Raw genomic sequence first — 19,618 nt, forward strand, 5'->3', positions numbered from 1 at the left:
CCATGTACTTGGGGGTGCTGGGGCATGAGAATTCCTTGAACCTGGGAGGCGGAGGTTGCAGTGAGCCGAGATGGTGCCACTGTACTATAGCCTGGGTGACAGAGCAAGACTCAGTCTCAAAAAAACCCCAAACAGATAAAAAACCAAAACAAAAACCCAGTTCATATGAAAAGGCAGCTAATATCCAAGCAAGACGAACCAGAAGCTCATGATTGGTGGAGAAGTAACAGCTTTGGAAGAAGATTCAAAGGGTCAGAGCTCACTTTAAAAATCAGATATAGGGTTAGGTAAGTGGGGTAGTTAAGAAACCTGACCATGGACTAAAGTGTATTTGAATTGAAACTTGCTGGGGTGAAGAGAATGGTTATTTTTCTTAAGAGCAGAAGAGAACACACAAGAAGATCAAAACACATAAAGACACATATCACATCAAGACAGTCAGAAGGCGTCTGGTCAGTAGACCGGCTGGCTGAAGAAAAGCAGAGATATGCCAGGGGTAGTAGGATGAGGCTTTGAATTCAAGCAGGGTATGAACTGTGGGGCATGCCATTAGGAGAATTAGGTAGAGAAAGAGGCTAGACTGACAGCTCTTCTACAGTATGGACTAATCAGAGCTATAGTATATTGAATGAACTAGCACACAGAAAGACCTGATCACATGCCTATTACAAAGCAAGAGTTCAATGAGCAACATCAGCATTACCGTTACTGGGCTGAGGTGTACAGAATGAACTTGACACCTCTAGCACTTTATGCCAAACATCAAACATTGACTCTTCATCCCTTATCCTTCTCACCAAGCCATTTCTGCTCGTGTCCTTCAGCACAGCAAGTGATGTCATTGTTCAGGCCAGGAACCCTTTTCTCACCACTCTCTATATCCAGCCTATAATCAACCAGGCCCTATTGTTTCTGCTTCCAAAATATATTTTCCACCATTCCATTTTCCTTTGTCTTCACTGTCATCATCCTGCATTTACTTAGACTTCTGCAATGGTTTCTTGTCCACATTTCCATTTTTGCCACCCTACAATGCATTTTCCATTCAGAATGGTCTTTAATATATTCAGCTGGGCATGGTGGTATGCACCTGTAGTCCCAGCTACTCAGGATTGCTTGAGCCCAAGAATTTGAGGCTGTAGTGTGCTATGATAGCTGCCTTCTAGCTTGGGCAACATACTGAGACCCCACTTCTAAATATATGTATTTAGAAACCTCACCCTCCCCTCCCTTATTAAAAGACTCCACTAGCTCCCCATTTACTTCACCGTTTTTCTTGACATGGCTTGACTTTATTTTCCTGCCTTTTCATTCTCACTGCATTTTGCTTTCCCTTTGTTGACCAGTGTGCTAGACCTCATGCTGTCCTAGCTCAGGCCCACTGATATTCTATTTCATCTGCCTGAAATATCTGCCTGCCCACTGTACCCTTGACTATCTGGATCTTTCTCATTCTTCAGGTGGCAGCTTCAACATCACCTTCTCAGAGGCTTCCCAAGAGCATCAAATCTAAAGCAGGTTCCATCCTCCCAACTCCCATTGTGGGCTAATTCACTCACCACTCTTCCAATGCCCTCACAGCAAATAGCCCTATGCAAACATGTACTTATATTTTTGTATTTGCTTGTTTAATACCTATACTGGATGATTTCAAGTAAAGGTATCAAAAAGCCAATTTAACTGGTCTTAAACAATAGGACATTTTATTAACTCCCGTAAGTGGAAATCTAGAGGTAGGATGGGATTCAGAGCTGGCTGAGTCAGCAGTTTAAGATATCCTATTCTTGCCAGGCGTGATGGCTCATGCCTGTAATCCTAGCACTTTGGGAGGCTGAAGCGGGTGGATCACCTGAGGTCGGGAGTTTGAGATCAGCTTGACCAACATGGAGAAACCCTATGTCTACTAAAAATACAAAATTACCTGGGTGTGGTGGTACATGCCTGTAATCCCAGCTACTCTGGAGGCTGAGGCAGGAGAATCGCTTGAACCCGGGAGGTGGAGGTTGCAGTGACCTGAGATCACACCATTGCTCTCCAGCCTGGGCAACAAGAGTGAAACACCATCTCAAAAAAAAAAAAAGAAAAAAAAAAGATGTCCTATTCTTTCATTCTCTGCATTCCACTGTCCACAGCATCAGTGTCACCCTGAAGCTGCTCACACTGGTGAAAGATGGCAGCAAGCTGGGATGGATGCTACCTGCTGGCTTCTTCACGTTTATTGGGAAACAGTTTTTCCTTGCAACCAAAGTTCTTTCAGTCAGATTGAACCAAAGTAGGTCACATGTTCCCCCTAACTATCATCCGGAACAAACAATGCTTTATGCTGCTTGCAGTGTCTTAGTTTCTGACCAAATAAGTAGGATGAATTTATTATTCTTGTCATAGGACTAAGAAATCCAATCCTACGACTGAAGTCAAGGGAACTGAATCACTATTATACCGTGGAGGTACTATGGGATAAACAATCCTGGGAGTCCAATATTGCGGAGTCAACCCTGTTACCCACTTACATCTCCACATTCAGTATGGAAAGGGATCATGCCTGTTTCATTCATTACTATATACTCAACTTCAGACCTTCTTGTTTTTAATTCGGTGCTCTACCACTCCAAGCAATGACAAGAAAGCATGTGTAGCTTAAAAAAGAGATGGAAGGCAACAAGTAGCACTGAAAAAAGGGGCTGAGGTCAAAACTTTGGAGAATCCCTTTATTTAGGGCACACATTCTCAATGGAGGAGACGCTGCCCATGAAGAAGTACAAACGAATTCTTGCAGAAGGAAAACAGAGATGACAATGATTTGTAGCTCTCCAAAGTGTAACACATCCAACAAAACCTTATCCTCTAGTATTTAATTTCCCTTGTTAGGGAGAATTTAAATTAAATTAAATTAAAATCTCTTCCTCAAGGACAAAGAGCAATAATTAATAAAAAATGAGAAACACCGAATTAAGGGACAAGAGAAGGAAGGGGCCCCAATGAGCAATTAAGGGCTGATGAGGGAGAATGGAGGAAAACCAGAAAAATATCAATCTCAATGTGTGTGTGTACTTAACTATTAAAAAAAATCTAATTATAGTTACTAAGTAATAGACATGGAAATATATCCTTCAACTTAAATTTTTTTTTAAAACTAAAACATTAGGAAAAAAATTCTGAATATGGCATTCTATCTCAACCAGGAAAATCACTACTGCTCTCTTCTGAAACAGATCAAAAGGAACATAGACGAAACCTGGCTAGTATGGTTTTCTTTCTTTCTTTTTTTTTTTTTTTTCCAGAAAGGGTCTTACTCTGTTGCCTAGGCTGGAATGCAGTGGTGTGATCTCAGCTCACTGCAGCCTGGACCTCCTGGATCGGACTCAAGCAATCCTCCCTCCAGAGTAGCTGGGACTACAGGTATGTGCCATGATGCTTGGCTAATTTTTGTATTTTTAGTAGAGATCAGGTTTCACCATGCTGGCCAGGCTGGTCTCAAACTCCTGACCTCAAGTGATACACCCACCTCAGCCTCCCAAAATGCTGAGATTACAGTGTGAGACATGGCACCTGGACCTGGCTGGCACGTTTTAAGAATATAATTATTCTGCCAGATATACATGTAAAAAATTGTAATTGTGCCTGGTGACACAGTGGCTCATGCTGGCAATCCCAGCACTTTGGGAGGCCAAGGCAGGCAGATCACGAGGTCAGGAGATTGAGACCACCCTGGCCAACATGGTGAAATCTTGTCTCTACTAAAAATACAAAATTGGCTGGGCATGGTGGCGTGGGCCTGTAGTCCCAGCTACTCAGGAGGCCGAGACAGGAGAATTGCCTGAATCTGCATGGGGCAGTGGCTGCAGTGAGCCGAGACTGAGCCATTGCATTCCAGCCTGGGTGACAAAGAAAGAATGCCTCAAAAAAAAAAAAAAAAAAAAAAAAAAAAAAAAAAAAAAAAAAAAAAAAAAAAAAAAAAAAAAAAAAAAAAAAAAAAAAAAAGTAATTATTAGGGCAGTCCATTGCCATGGGAAAATGAATTGAAGTGGTATTTCAGGACTTCTTTCCATATACCAGTCACTCTGATAGGCAAAACAAGCTTATATTGCCTAAGTTTTTGAAATGTTATCAATTAGGTTTCATTGAGTATTCAAATTAAATCAAGTGGAGGAAAAAACATACTGTACAGTGTAGTTTACAAAATTTCTAAAATAAACCCATCTGAAAAGCAGATGAACCGTATACCATGAGGACTACCATGAGCCTGAGCCCTTTTTCCCTTGGGCCACAAAAGGGCATTTTTTTTCCCTAGCTGTATAAAGTGACCTGGAATCCCTTTAGCTTTGATACTTACCAACATTGATAAGGAATGTTGGTTACTGGCAGCAGGAGGCTTTGGTGAATGAAAAGATATTGGTAGGACCTCCTTCAGGATCTCAGGGAAGACCCATGTTTAAGAAACACTGGTAACTGGCCAAAAGTCTCCGAAAACATACTTTTCTTTTTAAACAATGACAAATGTTTAAATGACATTATATGTAATCCTTTGAGAAGATAAAAGATAATTACAGAAGATCAAAATTTCAAAATCAAATATATATGTTATATTTCACAGGATCTTTAAAACTCAGTTATGTTTTGGTTTAGGTATAAACATTCAATTACTTTCCCCTCACGTTCGGAATAGGAAAAGCTCTTATCACAAAAGATACAAAATGGGCTGGACATGGTAGCTTACGTCTGTAATCTTGGAAGGCCAAGGCAGGTGCACCACGTGAGGTCAGGAGTTTGAGACTAGCCTGGCCAACGTGGTGAAACCTGGTCTCTATTAAAAATACAAAAATTAGGAGGTGGTTCCAAGATGGCTGAGTAGGAGCAGCTCTGGATTGCAGCTCCCAGCAAGAGTGTGGAGGGTGAGTGGTCACCTCATTTCCAGATGGATTTTTATTGCCCACAGACCAGGAGATTCCTGGGCGGAGGAGCGCCACGGGTCTCCAGCATGGCTGTTTCGGCTGGTGCGGTGGGTCACTGCACAAAACTCACACGGGTCCTGGCGCCATTTCAGCTGGTGACTGCAGCACCTGGGAGACAGAGTCGCCCGTTCAACTGATAAAAAGGGGACTGAAACAGGGAGCCAGGCCAGGAGATTCCCGGGAGGAAAAGTGCCACAAGTCTCCAGAGCAGCTGTTTCAGCTGGTGCAGTGGGTCTCCACACAAAAATCTCACACAAATCTGGGCGCCTTCTCAACAGGTGACTTGAATGCTTGGGAGACACTGCCCATTCAACTGATAAAAAGGGGACTGAAACAGGTAGCCAGGCCAGGAGATTCCCGGGAGGAAAAGTGCCACAAGTCTCCAGCACAGCTGTTTCAGCTGGTGCAGCGGGTCACCACACAAAAACTCACACAAATCCGGGCACCTTTTCAACAGGTGAATGGAACACCTGGGAGACGGAGTCACCCGTTCAACTGATAAAAAGGGGACAGAAACAGGGAGCCAGGCAAGGAGATTCCTGGGCAGAGAAGTGCCATGAGTCTTCAGTGTGGCTGTTTCAGCCGGCGCGGCGGGCCTCCGTACAAGAACTCACACAAATCCAGGTGCCATTTCAACTGGTGACTAGAATGCCTGGAAGACAGAGTTGCCCATTCATCTGAAAAAAAAGGGAGTCTGAGGCAGGGAGCCAGGTTATCAGACTTGGCCAGTCCCACCCCGACAAAAACCAGCAATCAGAAAAGCTCTGGATTGAGAGTTTCACAGCAAGCACAACTGAACCTGGGGCAGTCCAGTTCTGTGGGGGAGGGCCGTCCGCCATCACCGAGGCAGTCCGCCACTACCAAGATAGTCCGCCATTGCCAAGGTGGCCCATTACTGAGGCAGTCCAACACTACTAAGGCAGTCCGCCATTGCTGAGGCAGTCTGCCATCGCTGAGGCAGCCTGCCATTGCCAAGGCAGTCCTCCATTACAAGGACAGTCTGCCATTACAGAGGTGGGCCCCACCATTGTCAAGGCAGTTCTAACTATACCCCTATCATCAGGGCTGCAGGGAAGTTCACAAGGCAGCTGGGCGGAGCCAATGGCAGCTCAGCAACACCTCTGCTGGCAGACTGTGACTAGGCTGCCTCCTTGCCGGGCAGAGCATCCCTGAAAAAAGGCAGCAGCATGACAGAAACTTACAAATAAAGCCCTACCATCCCAGGACAGAGAACCTGGGGGGAAAAAAAGGCGGTTATGAGTTCTGCAGCAGCAGACTTAAATGTACCTGCCCAGCAGCTCTGAATGGAACAATGGAGCTCACAGCTCAGCACTTGAGCTCCTATAAAGGACAGACTGTCTCCTCAAGCAGCTCCCCGACCCTCGTGTATCCAAAGAGTCACCTCATAAAGGAGAGCTCAGACTGATATCTGGCGGGTATACTTCTGGGACAAAGATAGCAGCAGAAGAAACTTGCTGCAACCCTTACTGTTCTGCAGCTGCTGCAGGTCATACCCAGGTAAGCAGGATGTGGAGTGGACCTCCAGCAGTCCTACAGCAGAGGGGCCTGTTAGAAGGAAAACTAAGAAACAGAAAGGAATAACTTTATCACCAGCAAACAGGATGTCCACTCAGAGACCCCATCTGAAAGTCACCAACTACAAAGACCACAGGTAAATAAATCCACAAAGATGGGAAGAAGCCAGCACAAAAAGGATGAAAACACCCAAAACCAGAATGCCTCTCCTCCTCCAAGGGATCACAATTCCTCACCAGCAAGGGAAAAGGCCAGATGGAGAATGAGTCTGATGATTGACAGAAACAGGGTTCAGAAGGTGGAAAATAAGAAACTTCTCTGAGCTAAAAGAACATGTTCAAACCCAATGCAAAGAAACTAAGAACCTTCAAAAAAGGTTTGACGAAATGCTAACGAGAATAAACAGCTTAGAGAGGAATATAAGTGAACTGATGGAGCTGAAAAACACAACATGAGAACTTCACGAAGCATACACCAGTTTCAACAGCCAAATTGACCAAGCAGAAGAAAGGATATCAGATGTAGATCAACTCAATGAAATAAAACGAGAAGGCAAGATTAGAGAATAAAGAGTAAAAAGAAATGAACAAAGCCTCCAAGAAATATGGGATTATGTGAAAAGACCTAATCTATGATTGATAGGTATACCTGAATGTGACGGAGAGAATGAATCCAAGCTGGAAAACACTCTTCAAGATATTTTCCAGGAAAAATTCCCCAACCTAGCAAGGCAGGCCAATATTCAAGTCTAGGAAATACAGAGAACACCACAAAGATATTCCTCAAGGAGAGCAACCCCAAGGCACTTAATTGTCAGATTCACCAGGGTTGAAATGAAGGAGAAAATGCTAAGGTTCAGCCAGAGAGAAAGGTCAGGTTACCCACAAAGGGAAACCCATCAGACACACAGTGGTTCTCTCAGCTGAAACCCTACAAGCCAGAAGAGAGTGGGGGCCAATATTGAACATCCTTAAAGAAAAGGACTTTCAACCTACAATTTCATATCCAGCCAAACTAAGTTTCATAAGTGAAAGTGAAATAAAATCCTTTACGAACAAGCAATTACTCAAGAGATTTCATCACCACCAGGCCTGCTTTACAGGAGCTCCTGAAAGAAGCACTAAACATAGAAAGGAACAACCAGTACCAGCCACTCCAAAAACATACCAAATGGTAAAGAGCATCAACACAATGAAGAAACTGCATCAACCAACGGGCAAAACAACCAGCTAGCATCAAAATAGCAGGATCAAATCCACACATAACAATATTAACCTTAAATATAAATGGGCTAAATGCCCCAATCAAAAGACACAGACTGGCAAATTGGATAAAAAGTCAAAACCCATTGGTGTGCTATATCCAGGAAACCCATCTCACATGCAAGGATACACATAGGCTTAAAATAAGTGGATGGAGGAAGATTTACCAAGCAAATGGAGAGCAAAAAAGAGCAGAAGTTGCAATCTTAGTCTCCGATAAAATAGACTTTAAAGCAACAAAAATCAAAAGAGACAAAGAAAGAAATTACATAATGGTAAAAGGATCAATGCAACAAGAAGAGCTAATGATCTTAAATATATAAGCACCCAATACAGGAGCATCCAGATACATAAAGCAGGTTCATAATGACGTACAAAGAGACTTAAGACTCCAACACAATAATAGTGGGAGACATTAACACTCCACTGTCAATATTAGACAGATCAATGAGACGGAAAATTAACAAGGATATCCAGGACTTGAACTCAGACCTGGAACAAGCAAACCTAATAGGCATTTAGAGAATTCTCTGCCCCAAATCTACAGAATATTCATTCTTCTCAGCACCACATCACACCTACTCTAAAATAGACAACATAATTGGAAGTAAATCACTCCTCAGCAAATGCAAAAGAACAGAAATGGTAACAGTCTCTCAAACCACAGTGCAATCTAATTAGAACTCAGAATTCAGAAACTAACTCAGAACTGCACAGCTTCATGGAAATCAAACAACTGGCTCTTGAATGTTGACTGGATAAACAATGAAATGAAGGCAGAAATACAGATGTTCTTTGAAACCAATAAGAATGAAGACACAATGTAGCAGAATCTCTGGGACACATTTAAAGCAGTGTCTAGAGGAAAATATATAGCAATAAATGCCCACATGAGAAGCAAGGAAAGATCGAAAATTGACATCCTATCATGAAAATTGAAAGAGCTAGAGGAGCAAGATCAAAAAAACTCAAAACCTAGCAGAAGACAAGAAATAACTAAGATCAGAGCAGAACTGAAGGAGATAGAGACACAAAAAAAACCCTTCAAAAAAAATCAATAAATCCAGGAGATGGTTTTTCGAAAAGATCAACAAAATAGACCACTAGCCAGATGAATAAAAAAGAAAGAGAAAAATCAAATAGATGCAATAAAAAATGATAAAGGGGATATCACCACAGATTCCACAGAAATACAAACCACCATCAGAGATTACTATAATCAACTCTATGTACATAAACTAGTAAATCTGGAAGAAATGGATAAATTCCTGTACACTTGCATCCTCGCAAGCCTAAACCAGGAAGAAGCCGAAACCCTGAATAGACCAATAACAAGGGCTGAAGTTGAGGCAGCAATTAATAGCCTACCCACCAAAAGAAGCCCAGGTCCAAATGAGTTCACAGCCGAATTCTACCAGACATACAAAGAGGAGCTGGTACCATTCTTTATGAAATTATTCCTAACAATCCAGAAAGAAGGAATCCTTCCCAAATCATTTTATGAGACCAATTATCATCCTGATACCAAAACCCAGCAGAGAGTCAACAAGAAAAGAAAACTTCAGGCCAACAGATGAACATAGATGCAAAAATCTTCAATGAAGTACTGGCAAACCGATTGCAACAGAATATCAAAATGCTTATCCATCATGATCAAGTAGGCTTCATCCCGGGGATGCAAGGCTGGTTCAATATACGGAAGTCTATAAACGTAATTCACCACATAAATAGAACCAAAGACCAAAACCACACGATTCTCTCAATAGATGCAGAGAAGGCCTTTGACAAAATTCAACAGCCCTTTATACTAAACACTCTCAATAAACTAGGTATCGACAAAAACTATCTCAAAATAATAAAAGCTATTTATGACAATCCCACTGCCATTATCATACTGAATGGGCAAAAAATGGAAGCATTCCCTTTGAAATCTGGCACTAGACAAGGATGCCCTCTCTCACCACTCCTATTCAATATAGTTTTGGAAGTTCTAGCCAGAGCAATCAGGCAAGAAAAAGAAATAAGGCATATTCAATTAGGAAAGGAGGAAATCAAACTGTCTCTATTTGCAGACATCATGATTGTATATTTAGAAGACCCCATCGTCTCAGCCCAAAATCTCCTGAAACTGATAAGCAACTTCAGCAAAGTCTCAGGATACAAAATCAATGTGCAAAAATCACAAGCATTCCTATATACCAGTAACAGACTTAAAAAGAGCCAAATCAAGAATGAACTGCCATTCACAATTGCTACAAAGAGAATAAAATACCTAGGAATATAACTAACAAAGAATGTAAAGAACCTCTTCAAGGAGAACTACAAACCACTGCTCAAATAAGTAAGAGAGGACACAAACAGATGGAGAAACATTCCATTTTCGTGGTTAGGAAGAATCAATATTGTGAAAATGGCCATACTGCCTAATGTAATTTATAGATTTAACACTATACCCATCAAGCTACCAATGACCTTCTTCACATAACTGGAAAAAACCACCTTAAACTTCATACAGAACCAAAAGAGAGCCCACATAGCCAAGTCAATTCTAAGCAAAAAGAACAAAGCTGGAGGCATCACACTACCTGACTTCAAACTATACTATAAGGCTACAGTAATCAAAACGGCATGGTTCTGGTACCAAAACAGAGATATAGACCAATGGAACAGAACAGAGGCCTCGGAGGCAATGCCATGCATCTACAACCATCTGATCTTTGACAAACCTGACCAAAACAAGCAATGGGGAAAGAATTCCCTGTTTAATAAATGGTGTTGGGAAAACTGGCTAGCCATGTGCAGAAAGCAGAAGCTGGACCCCTTCCTAACACCTTACACTAAAATTAACTCCAGATGGATTAAAGACTTAAACATAAGACCTGACACCATAAAAACCCTAGAAGAAAATCTAGGCAAAACCATTCAGGACACAGGTGTAGGCAACAACTTCATGACTAAAACACCAAAAGCATTGGCAACAAAAGCCAAAATAGAGAAATGGGACCTAATTAAACTCCAGAGCTTCTGCACAGCAAAAGAACCAATTATTAGAGTGAATCAGCAATCAATAGAATGGGAAAAAAATTTTTTCAATCTACCCATCTGACAAAGGGTTAATATCCAGAATCTACAAAGAACTAAAACAGATTTACAAGACAAAACCAAACAGGTCCATTCAAAAGTGGGCGAAGGATATGAACAGACACTTTACAACAGAAGACATATATGAGGCCAACAAACATATGAAAAAATGCTCATCACCACTGGTCATTAAAGAAATGCAAATCAAAACGACATTGAGATACCATCTCACACCATTTAGAATGGCGATCATTAAAAAAATCTGGAGACAACAGATGCTGGAGAGGATGTGGAGAAATAGGAACACTTTTACACTTTTGGTGGCAGTATAAATTAGTTCAACCACTGTGGAAGACAGCGTGGCGATTCCTCGGGGACCTAGAAATATAAATTCCATTTGACGCAGCAATCCCATTACTGGGTATATATCCAAAGGAGTATAAATGGTTGTATTATAAGGGCACATGCACATGTATGTTCACTGCGGCACTGTTTACAATAGCAAAGACCTGGAACCAACCCAAATGTCCATCGATGATAGACTGGACAAGAAAAATGTGGTACGTATACACCAAGGAATACTATGCAGCCATAAAAAATGATGCGTTTGTGTCCTTTGTGGGGACATGGATGAACCTGGAAACCATCATTCTCATCAAACTGACAAAAGAACAGAAAATCAAACACCACACGTTCTCACTCGTAGGTGGGAGTTGAACAATGAGAACAGATGGACACAAGGAGGGAGCATCACACACTCTGGGGTCTGCTGGGATGGGAAACTAGGGGAGGAACATTGGGGGTTGGGGAGTTGGGGAGGGGGAAAACATGGGGAGAAATGCCAGATGTAGGTGATGGGGAGGAAGGCAGCAAACCACATTTCCGTGTATGTACCTATGCAGCAATCTTGCATGTTCTTCCCATGTACCCCAAAACCTAAAAAGCAATTATATATATATAAACTAAAAAGAAAAAGAAAATTACAAAAATTAGCCGGGTGTGGTGGCGAGTACCTATAATCCCAGCTACTCAGGAGGCTGAGACAGGAGAATCACTTGAACCCAGGAGGCAGAGGTTGCAGTGAGCTGAGAGATCACACTGCTGCACTCCAGCTTGGGTGACAGAGCAAGACCCATCTCAAAAATGAAAACTAACGACAACAACAAAAAAACTAAAAACAACAACAAAAAACAAAAAATATACAAAATGCATTTTGTTATTGTTTTTGTATGTTGGTACCCATTTCCTATTTAAGCTCTAAGTTTTGTAATTCTTTTCTTGAAAACACCAAGTTTCCACTCCACTTCTCCCTCTTCAGTCAATTTCGTAACACAGAGTTTCTCAATCTTAGCAAGCAAACCAGTATCCCATGAAGAAGTTTAATTTTCTGGGAAGGCAGGAAACTCATTCAATCCTTCTAGCAGTTAGAGAAGAATCACTTATTAGTGACATGAATTTAGATGCTCAGGAAGGGGGAGCTATGTTTTACACATATGTATTCTTTATATTGTTAAATTGGTTGCATGTTTGATCTAGATGGTCATGAAGCCACCCGAAGCTGACTGCAGCATTGAAAGGAGGTCTACTTTCAGTTTGGCAAGTGACCTGCTAGGTTACAAAGTGAAAGTAATTTGCCTTGAGGCACAAGGAGTGGTACTTAACAAATCACTGTAGCCACTAAAATGATCTGTTGCATACAGTTTATTTCATTAGGTTGCAATTTTATACACAGTATGAAGGGGTTTCCTGATAGCACATATATAGTTTACTTTCTGTACTGCTGAAGAACCAATTGTTTTTTACATTGTATCATAATACCCTATTCATTAAAACATTATTCGTGAATTTTTTCCAACTACATATAAACGGAGGTTTACCACACACATTCTTTACCACGGTACAAGAATGTCTTTATAACATATTTGAATCATAACATGTGAGTCTAAAATACATCACTGTAATTAAAACACTACTTTAAAATTACAATGCCCCATGTTATAGTAGCCAGACTTGATTAATTCCTGTATAAATCACAAAGCAGTTTGGTGGATAAAGTCTTGGATAACTGGCAGCAGCTTTTAACTGTGATATCAAAAAATGTTTAATTAAGAACCAGACTTTCAAAAACTTCTTCCCTTATGTGTCAATATTCTCAGTCAAAATGGGACATTTAAAAATTTGTAGTCTCTAAAACAAGGAAAATAAATCCAACCCTCCCTTAGCTGAAAGGATGCGGTTGTAACATTAGGTTTCCTAGAAACCTAAGAATAGCATTGTACCAGGAGTGGAAACAAGTTATAAGAAACAACATTTCTTTTAAAACCTCTTGGATTCCTCCGCCCCTCCCCATCTCTGTCAAACACAGAGAAAGAATACTGCATTGCAAATAAAGATGTGTTTCCATGAAATGATGTAAACAAGTCAGAGAGAAAGATTTCTTCATTTTCCTATTTTGTGGAGTGGGGCAGTGGGATATCAGTTAAATAAGAAACAGAGCTCCTTAATCAGAGAACCACTTCATCACACACAAAACGGCTCGGGGTAACTGCTGAAAACTTCTCCTGTGTTTCCTTTCCTTTTCCCCAAAGTTTGAGAATGTTTGAAAGTTCAATAAATAGTAGAAAAATAATCCTTTACTTAGAAATTTTGAGATGCATCATTTAGAGCATAACATGAGTTCCATACAGCAATTGTGGTATCCAGGTACCGCTAAGAAACAAAGTGAAATCTTCAACGCACACATTTGTATCTGCGTGTGCCACATTCCAGTCTCTGGGTGAGCAGATTTTTCTCTCTTCCAGTTAAGGAGAGCTGAATGCTTGTGGCTCTTCGGAACATTCCTCTGGCTCAGCTTCACTTGCAGGGTCTGTCTGTGTTTGGAGGTTCACCTTCTGTTCCCTTCCATTAGTGTTATGGCAGGTTCGTTTATCAGGCTTATTTCCCCTCCATTTCAGAACCGGCCTCACGTCTTCACAAATGGGATTTTGTTGTTGTTTCTCTCCTTTTTTAACCATGTCGACAGGCAGGAAATGACTCAAACAACTCTGCACAAAGCACAAACACAAGGGAGGTCTCTTGCTGTGGGTTTAAGCTGAATTTTCTTTCCGGAACATTCCATAGCTCCCAGATCTCGTCTTGGTGTGGAGGTGAGGAGATCGTTAGCATTCTGCATCAACAGTGTGTACTGTCACGGCCGCCTGTAAGTGGTGGCTATGATGAAGTGTGGGGTGGTGTGACCGGTAGTGGTGGAACTTGTGACTTAGGAGGGCAGCAGTCTGAGGGGGGGTATCCAGGTCTAAGTCCTCATCATGGTTTCCTACGTCGACCCCAGCTGACAAGGGGTCATTGTTGCACGGAGGATTTTCACTGTCCTCCTGTGGGCTCATTGTGCTGTAACCTAGAAAAAGAACAGAACAAACATGCAGCGGAGAGCCTCAAGACGCAGAGAGAAGATTTCACTTACAATTTCTAGGGCACTGGTAGGTATTCCTGTATTTGCAATACATGGGTGCAAACACTGGCAGACTGTCAGTAGATGCTAAAGTAATTTATTTTTAAAGAGATTTGGTGATAACTCCTTTTTTCCCCTTTAAAACAATGACACAATAAATATGTAATCAGACAGCTGAGAAAGTATGGTGGAGAAAAAAATAAACAAGAACCGTCATCTCAAATCCCCAAAATGGAAACACAAAACTGAAAATCACCCTACATCCCATCATCCCTGGATAGCCACCACTGGGGACCTATCTCTCTACACTTCTACCTAAGATAAAGATGATCTTTTTTTATTAAAGAAATCTAAAAAACGGGCAGCTTCAAGAAGATCTGAACAGGACTCAGATCAGTTGGGGTTGGTGGGGAAATCTGGGCTTCAAAATGCCTGAATGTGACGCTGCAATAGAACAAAAAGAACTATCACCATCACCTGCGCACTTGCTCAGTAGCAGGCACTTGTGTCAGGTAGTTCTTGTACACCAATGATGATATATTTTAACATCCATTTTACAATTGAGGGAAATGATGATCAGAGAGGTTAAGGAACTTGCCCAAAGTTCTGGTACCTAAAGAAACACTAACTCCACATATACCCACAGCAACTAGCTGTGGAATCAACTGTTCTCTGTGTTAGCTGGCTCACCGTATTTAAAGTTTAATTTCTTTTGGTATTCTAAGTAATACATGTTTCAAAGGCAAATGCCCTTGCTGATCAAAGGATTCCATTCCGAGATCCCTGGCATGTTTTTAAATATTGCAAAAATCTCCTTTAAACATTTTGAGAAGTGACAGCTCATTAATATTTCTACTGCATCTACAGTTAGCATCAATCAGCTGTTACCCGTGGGTAGTGCTAGTCACATTCATGGCCACAAAACTGACGTTCTTGCATGCAGCTAAGCAGGAGTCAATTGTGGTTGAAACTGTAGGCTCTGTGCAAAAATTCTGTCCTCAATGAAACGTTACTCAAATGATAGCATTATTTAGCTGTCAGTCCAACTTAACAAATATTTACTGTGTACCTACAATGTACAAGTCACTGTGTTGGGTACTGGAAGACATACAACGATGAAAGCCTGGTCCCCGCACAGGGAGCTCAAAAGCTAGTGTTTGAGAAGTGAAACAAATGTAAGCAGTGGTCATTCAATTATTCATTTATTGAAGGCCATTATGGGGCTGGAGCGGGAGACGAAGGAAAATGAATAAAAGACATCACCTTTCCTTAATAACTTTATAGTCGAGTTTGAGACAGATGCTCACAAAGCAAAGCTTCCTCTTCCATAGACAATGGTAAGGAACTTGCCCAGATAATGTTAAGTGTGATAACTGAGGTATAACTAAAATCTAGAAGAGGGACTATCTAACTCTGACTAGGGGAATAAGGAATCTTCAGAGAATATATATTTTAATTGAGCTTAAGTGGATGAGTAGGAGTTTGATAAGTGGCTATAAAGGAACAGGATAAGCACAGCCATAGAGGTGTGGATATAAAGGCCATCCCTGTTCCACATGGCTTGGATGAGTGCTAGCAGGTAGCTGAAGAGTAGGGCAGGTGGGAGGCAGAAAGTTAAGTCAGATCAGAAAGCCCATGCCAAAGAGTGGCAAATGGAGAGACCATACAAGATTCTGCGCAGACCAAAAAATGGCATGATTGTTTGTGTTTAGAGGATGGAGGTTTGAGAGACGAAAGGAAAGACAGGGAGCAGTTAGGAGGTTATTTCAACAGCCCAGGTGAGGGATAGAGAATTAAAACTAAGGCAGTGGGATTGAACAGATTTAAAAGCTATCTCAGTGTTGGAGGCAAGAGAAGTTGGTAAGTCATTAGATGTGGGCGACTGTGGGAGTGGGGAGTGGTGAAAGGTGACTACAACTTCAGGTTATAATGATAAGAAAGGATAATTCACAGAGTGAGTCTCAGGAAAGAAGGCAAATTTTGTTTATGCACACCTTGATTTTGAGAGTCTGTGGGTCACTATGTGGAGATGTTGAGCCAGAATCTCAGAAGTGTCATCTGCAAATTCAGGGCAGAAGAGGAAGTGTTCACTGACGTAAGTGTCCACCAGGACTGAGTGCCTTCTTGGTGCCAGGTGCCAGTCTAGAGGCTGGACACAAAAGGGCTAAGCTGAGGCCTCAGCTTCTGAGAGGCCCATGGGCAAGAAGGGGAAACACCCATGAGCTAAAACAGAAGCACGCAAAAGGAATTCCAAAACCAGTGAACTTGCTTTTAGATCCTTGAGGAGGTGACAATTAGGCAGTCCTGATGGGAGAAAAGGGGCTCAGTAGGTAAAGACAGGGGTGTAAAGGCACTTCCAGCAGGGTGCAAGCACATGCAATGGCACAACAGCTGGAAGGGCTCTGGTGGCTTTTGGGAATGGTGAAAGCTGGGTGCTGGGGGTGGGGGCGGTGGGAGATAGCACTGGTCAGACAGGCTAAGACCAGGTTAAGAAGACTGGCTGAAGCTATGAGCTATGATCTAGTAGTGGACAGTGGGAGTGGGCAGGAGGCAAGGGAGAGGCTGGACAGATGGAAGGTAGGATCATAGGCTCAAAGGACACGGTGCTGGAGCATGGGCCTGGAGGAGATGGCAAGGACCTGAGGTAGGGCAGTCACAGTATGTAGACTGTTCAAGTGTAGAGTAGGCTGGATTTGGTGTCCAGATGGACTTGCCTGGTGAAGATGCCAGGGAGTTGACATCCTTGGAAAAGGTCGAGGTTTCTAGGTTCAGACGCTGAGCAAAAAGTGATGCCTTTACCCAGGATTAAAAGACCAGGAGCCAGAATCAGTTTCTCAGCTTTAGCAGTGCTAAGTCTGGAGTGTTAGCTTGGATGTTAGGCTCCAAAACCTAAGTCACAAACTGCTGTGTATGTTGAAAACACCTTATGCTATACATGTAAAGGCTTAAAGTAGAAAACATGATTTTAGCAAAATCTCAGTGATTATTCAAACGTTTCCTGGATAGCTTCCCGTCTCTGCTCATTTATAAGCACCCACACACGAACTGGTAATTCATGTTAGCATTCGAGGTGTTAGATTCATGGTGGCCCTTATGCTTGGCTCACCCTCCCACCTTCCCTCATTTTGCTATTGTTCCTCATGTTTCAGTTGGAAAGTCTTCTCTGGGAAGCTTTCCCAACCTATTTCCCCCACCCACCTCCAGTCCTGCCAGCCCACATGGGGGCTGGTGCCCCTTCTGTGATTTTACATGCATTCTGTGCACATCTCTTAGATTTTGCCATATTATAATAAAAATATAAGGCTATCTATCTATTAGCAAATTCTTTCTTAAATAATGTTCTTGTTTATCTTTGTACCCCTAGTATTTAACACAGTGACGCACACAAAGCAGGCACTTAAAAACAACTGCTATCCCCCCTCGCCCCTGCTGTCAACGTATACTATATTCCCAAGGCAATGACATGAATGAATTTTGTAGTTATCTGTGGCTTTGCCTGGTATGACATTCACTAGTCTCATCTAATAATAAAGACATTCTACAATATACTGGGCTGTATCTAGGGGTTATGACAGAATCCACTGACACTCTAACCTGGCTGGTCACAGGTCCTGGGTTCATACCCAGGATGGTAGTGATGGTGCAGCTGTCTCCAAGGCAACTCAAAAGGGCACCTATCTCTTCATCTCAGGATGGCACCCCCATCTCTTCTGCTACTGCTATCTGCTAAGAACCTCAACAGAGGTCCTTTCAGAGTAAAAGTCTCATACTAAGGCCATTCCATTTAATTTCCTCACCGTGATACCACTGCTCAACCCTTCTGTAACTTCTTCTTATTTTAATAATTAATTGAAATCTGAAGGGAGCGGGGAAGAAGGGAACAGCAAGTTGTGGAGAAGCAGGAGAAAGACAAACACATTTTCTTATTCAACAAATTGTTTACTCAGTGCCAGGCAATTCTGTAGAGCACTGGGAAGGGTGATGAATTAAGAGAGACATAGTCCCTGACTCATGAAGGAAAAAGCACTATACAAAACACAAAGGATATCTGCAAACACTTTCAAGGAAAAATTTCTTTGCTATCCAAAGGCTTATGCAGCAAGTGTCTGCAAAGACAATCTCAAGTGAGAAATGGGCTTTAGAAAGGAGGTCAGGTGTCTCTAAAGAAGAGCCAAGATTAGATTTTTGTTTTTTGACAGTCTGCTTACATATTTGTCTGATGGTTCCTAAGAAACTTTGTTTGATTATAAAGGATGTGAGGTCCCTCTGGGGACTCACTCACCATCTCGTGGCCACAGTGAGTAACTGCAGGAGAATAACTGTGCACCTCTAGAAAATGGGTCTTATGTTTACCTACACAGTTTTTTGGCCAGATTTTTAAGGTTCAGCATTTGCTTTTTAAGTATTTTGGAATTTGCCACGAACTAGGGGGAAATCTTCCTCTACAGAGAAAAAAGTGTTGCCTAATATACACTTACATAAAGTTTCTGATGAGATAGTAACCAAAATACAAGTTTACAAGGAACAAATAATATAATGGTGTCCTTTTGACTTAAAAATAAGCCAACAGATAGATGATTGGACAGAACATGACATTTTTAAGAGAAATGGGCACAGCAGATAGACAGTTAAAGACGTACACAGGGAGTAATTGTGAGGTTAACACTGCTGAAAACCAATCATTCTAAGTGGTCTTAGCCTATTGGCCAAAATGATTCTACTTTCAAAAAACATTCTCAATTTGAGTAGTTTTTCTTAAGATACAACAATTAAAATTAGATTCTTTTGAAAAACAAAATTCTGTTGGCCACATAAAATATTTCTAAATAAAAATACACTAAAAGTTTCTAAGTTTAGCTTGGTAACACTCAATTTTAATTCAATTTAGGATCACAACTCTGAACCATACCATGAGAGCCTAGGCCATTCAGCAGTCATGTATTTATATACTTAATTCTTTTGAGTTTCCTTTTGTGTAACACACTCGAGATTCACATGGAAATATGCTTATCAGGGAGCACAGAATCATGGCACCACAATCCTACCATTCAAGGGCCAGTCAATACCACGTTCCTCCATGAGGTCTCTCATAATTTACTCGCAGATAAAAGTGAACTCTTGCCCCTTTCCTTCTTTGTTCTACTCTTTTAAAGGAAACTGTCATATTCCACCTTTGCTCAATCATATGAATACGTGCATTCATTTATAGCTTCCTCCTAGACTGTAAATTCCTTCAGGGCAGCATGGGCACAGAGGTAGGGAAGTCAACCCTGAGCACCATGCCTATCACATGTCATTGCATTTAATCCTCACTGCAACTTCACCTAGCAGGTTTT

The 19,618-nt window shown here is 41.6% G+C and overlaps 1 protein-coding gene across 2 annotated transcripts in view; it reads right to left on the reverse strand.

Moving 5' to 3' along the window:
* Window positions 1-12,516: 12,516 nt before the first annotated feature.
* The window catches only part of CACHD1 (cache domain containing 1), a 228,154-nt gene continuing 221,052 nt past the window's right edge, over window positions 12,517-19,618 (reverse strand). The window contains exon 27 of one of the 2 annotated variants that reach the window (XM_037743111.1): window positions 12,517-14,228. In XM_037743111.1, coding sequence (XP_037599039.1) covers window positions 13,990-14,228 — 239 coding nt within the window. In that variant the 3' untranslated portion in view covers window positions 12,517-13,989. The remainder of the gene's footprint in view (window positions 14,229-19,618) is intronic. The other variant, XM_017541535.2, reaches the window with a different exon arrangement.

The sequence above is a fragment of the Cebus imitator genome, unplaced genomic scaffold (assembly GCF_001604975.1).
Source record: "Cebus imitator isolate Cc_AM_T3 unplaced genomic scaffold, Cebus_imitator-1.0 Scaffold135, whole genome shotgun sequence".
In the NCBI taxonomy this organism is placed as follows: Eukaryota; Metazoa; Chordata; class Mammalia; order Primates; family Cebidae; genus Cebus; species Cebus imitator.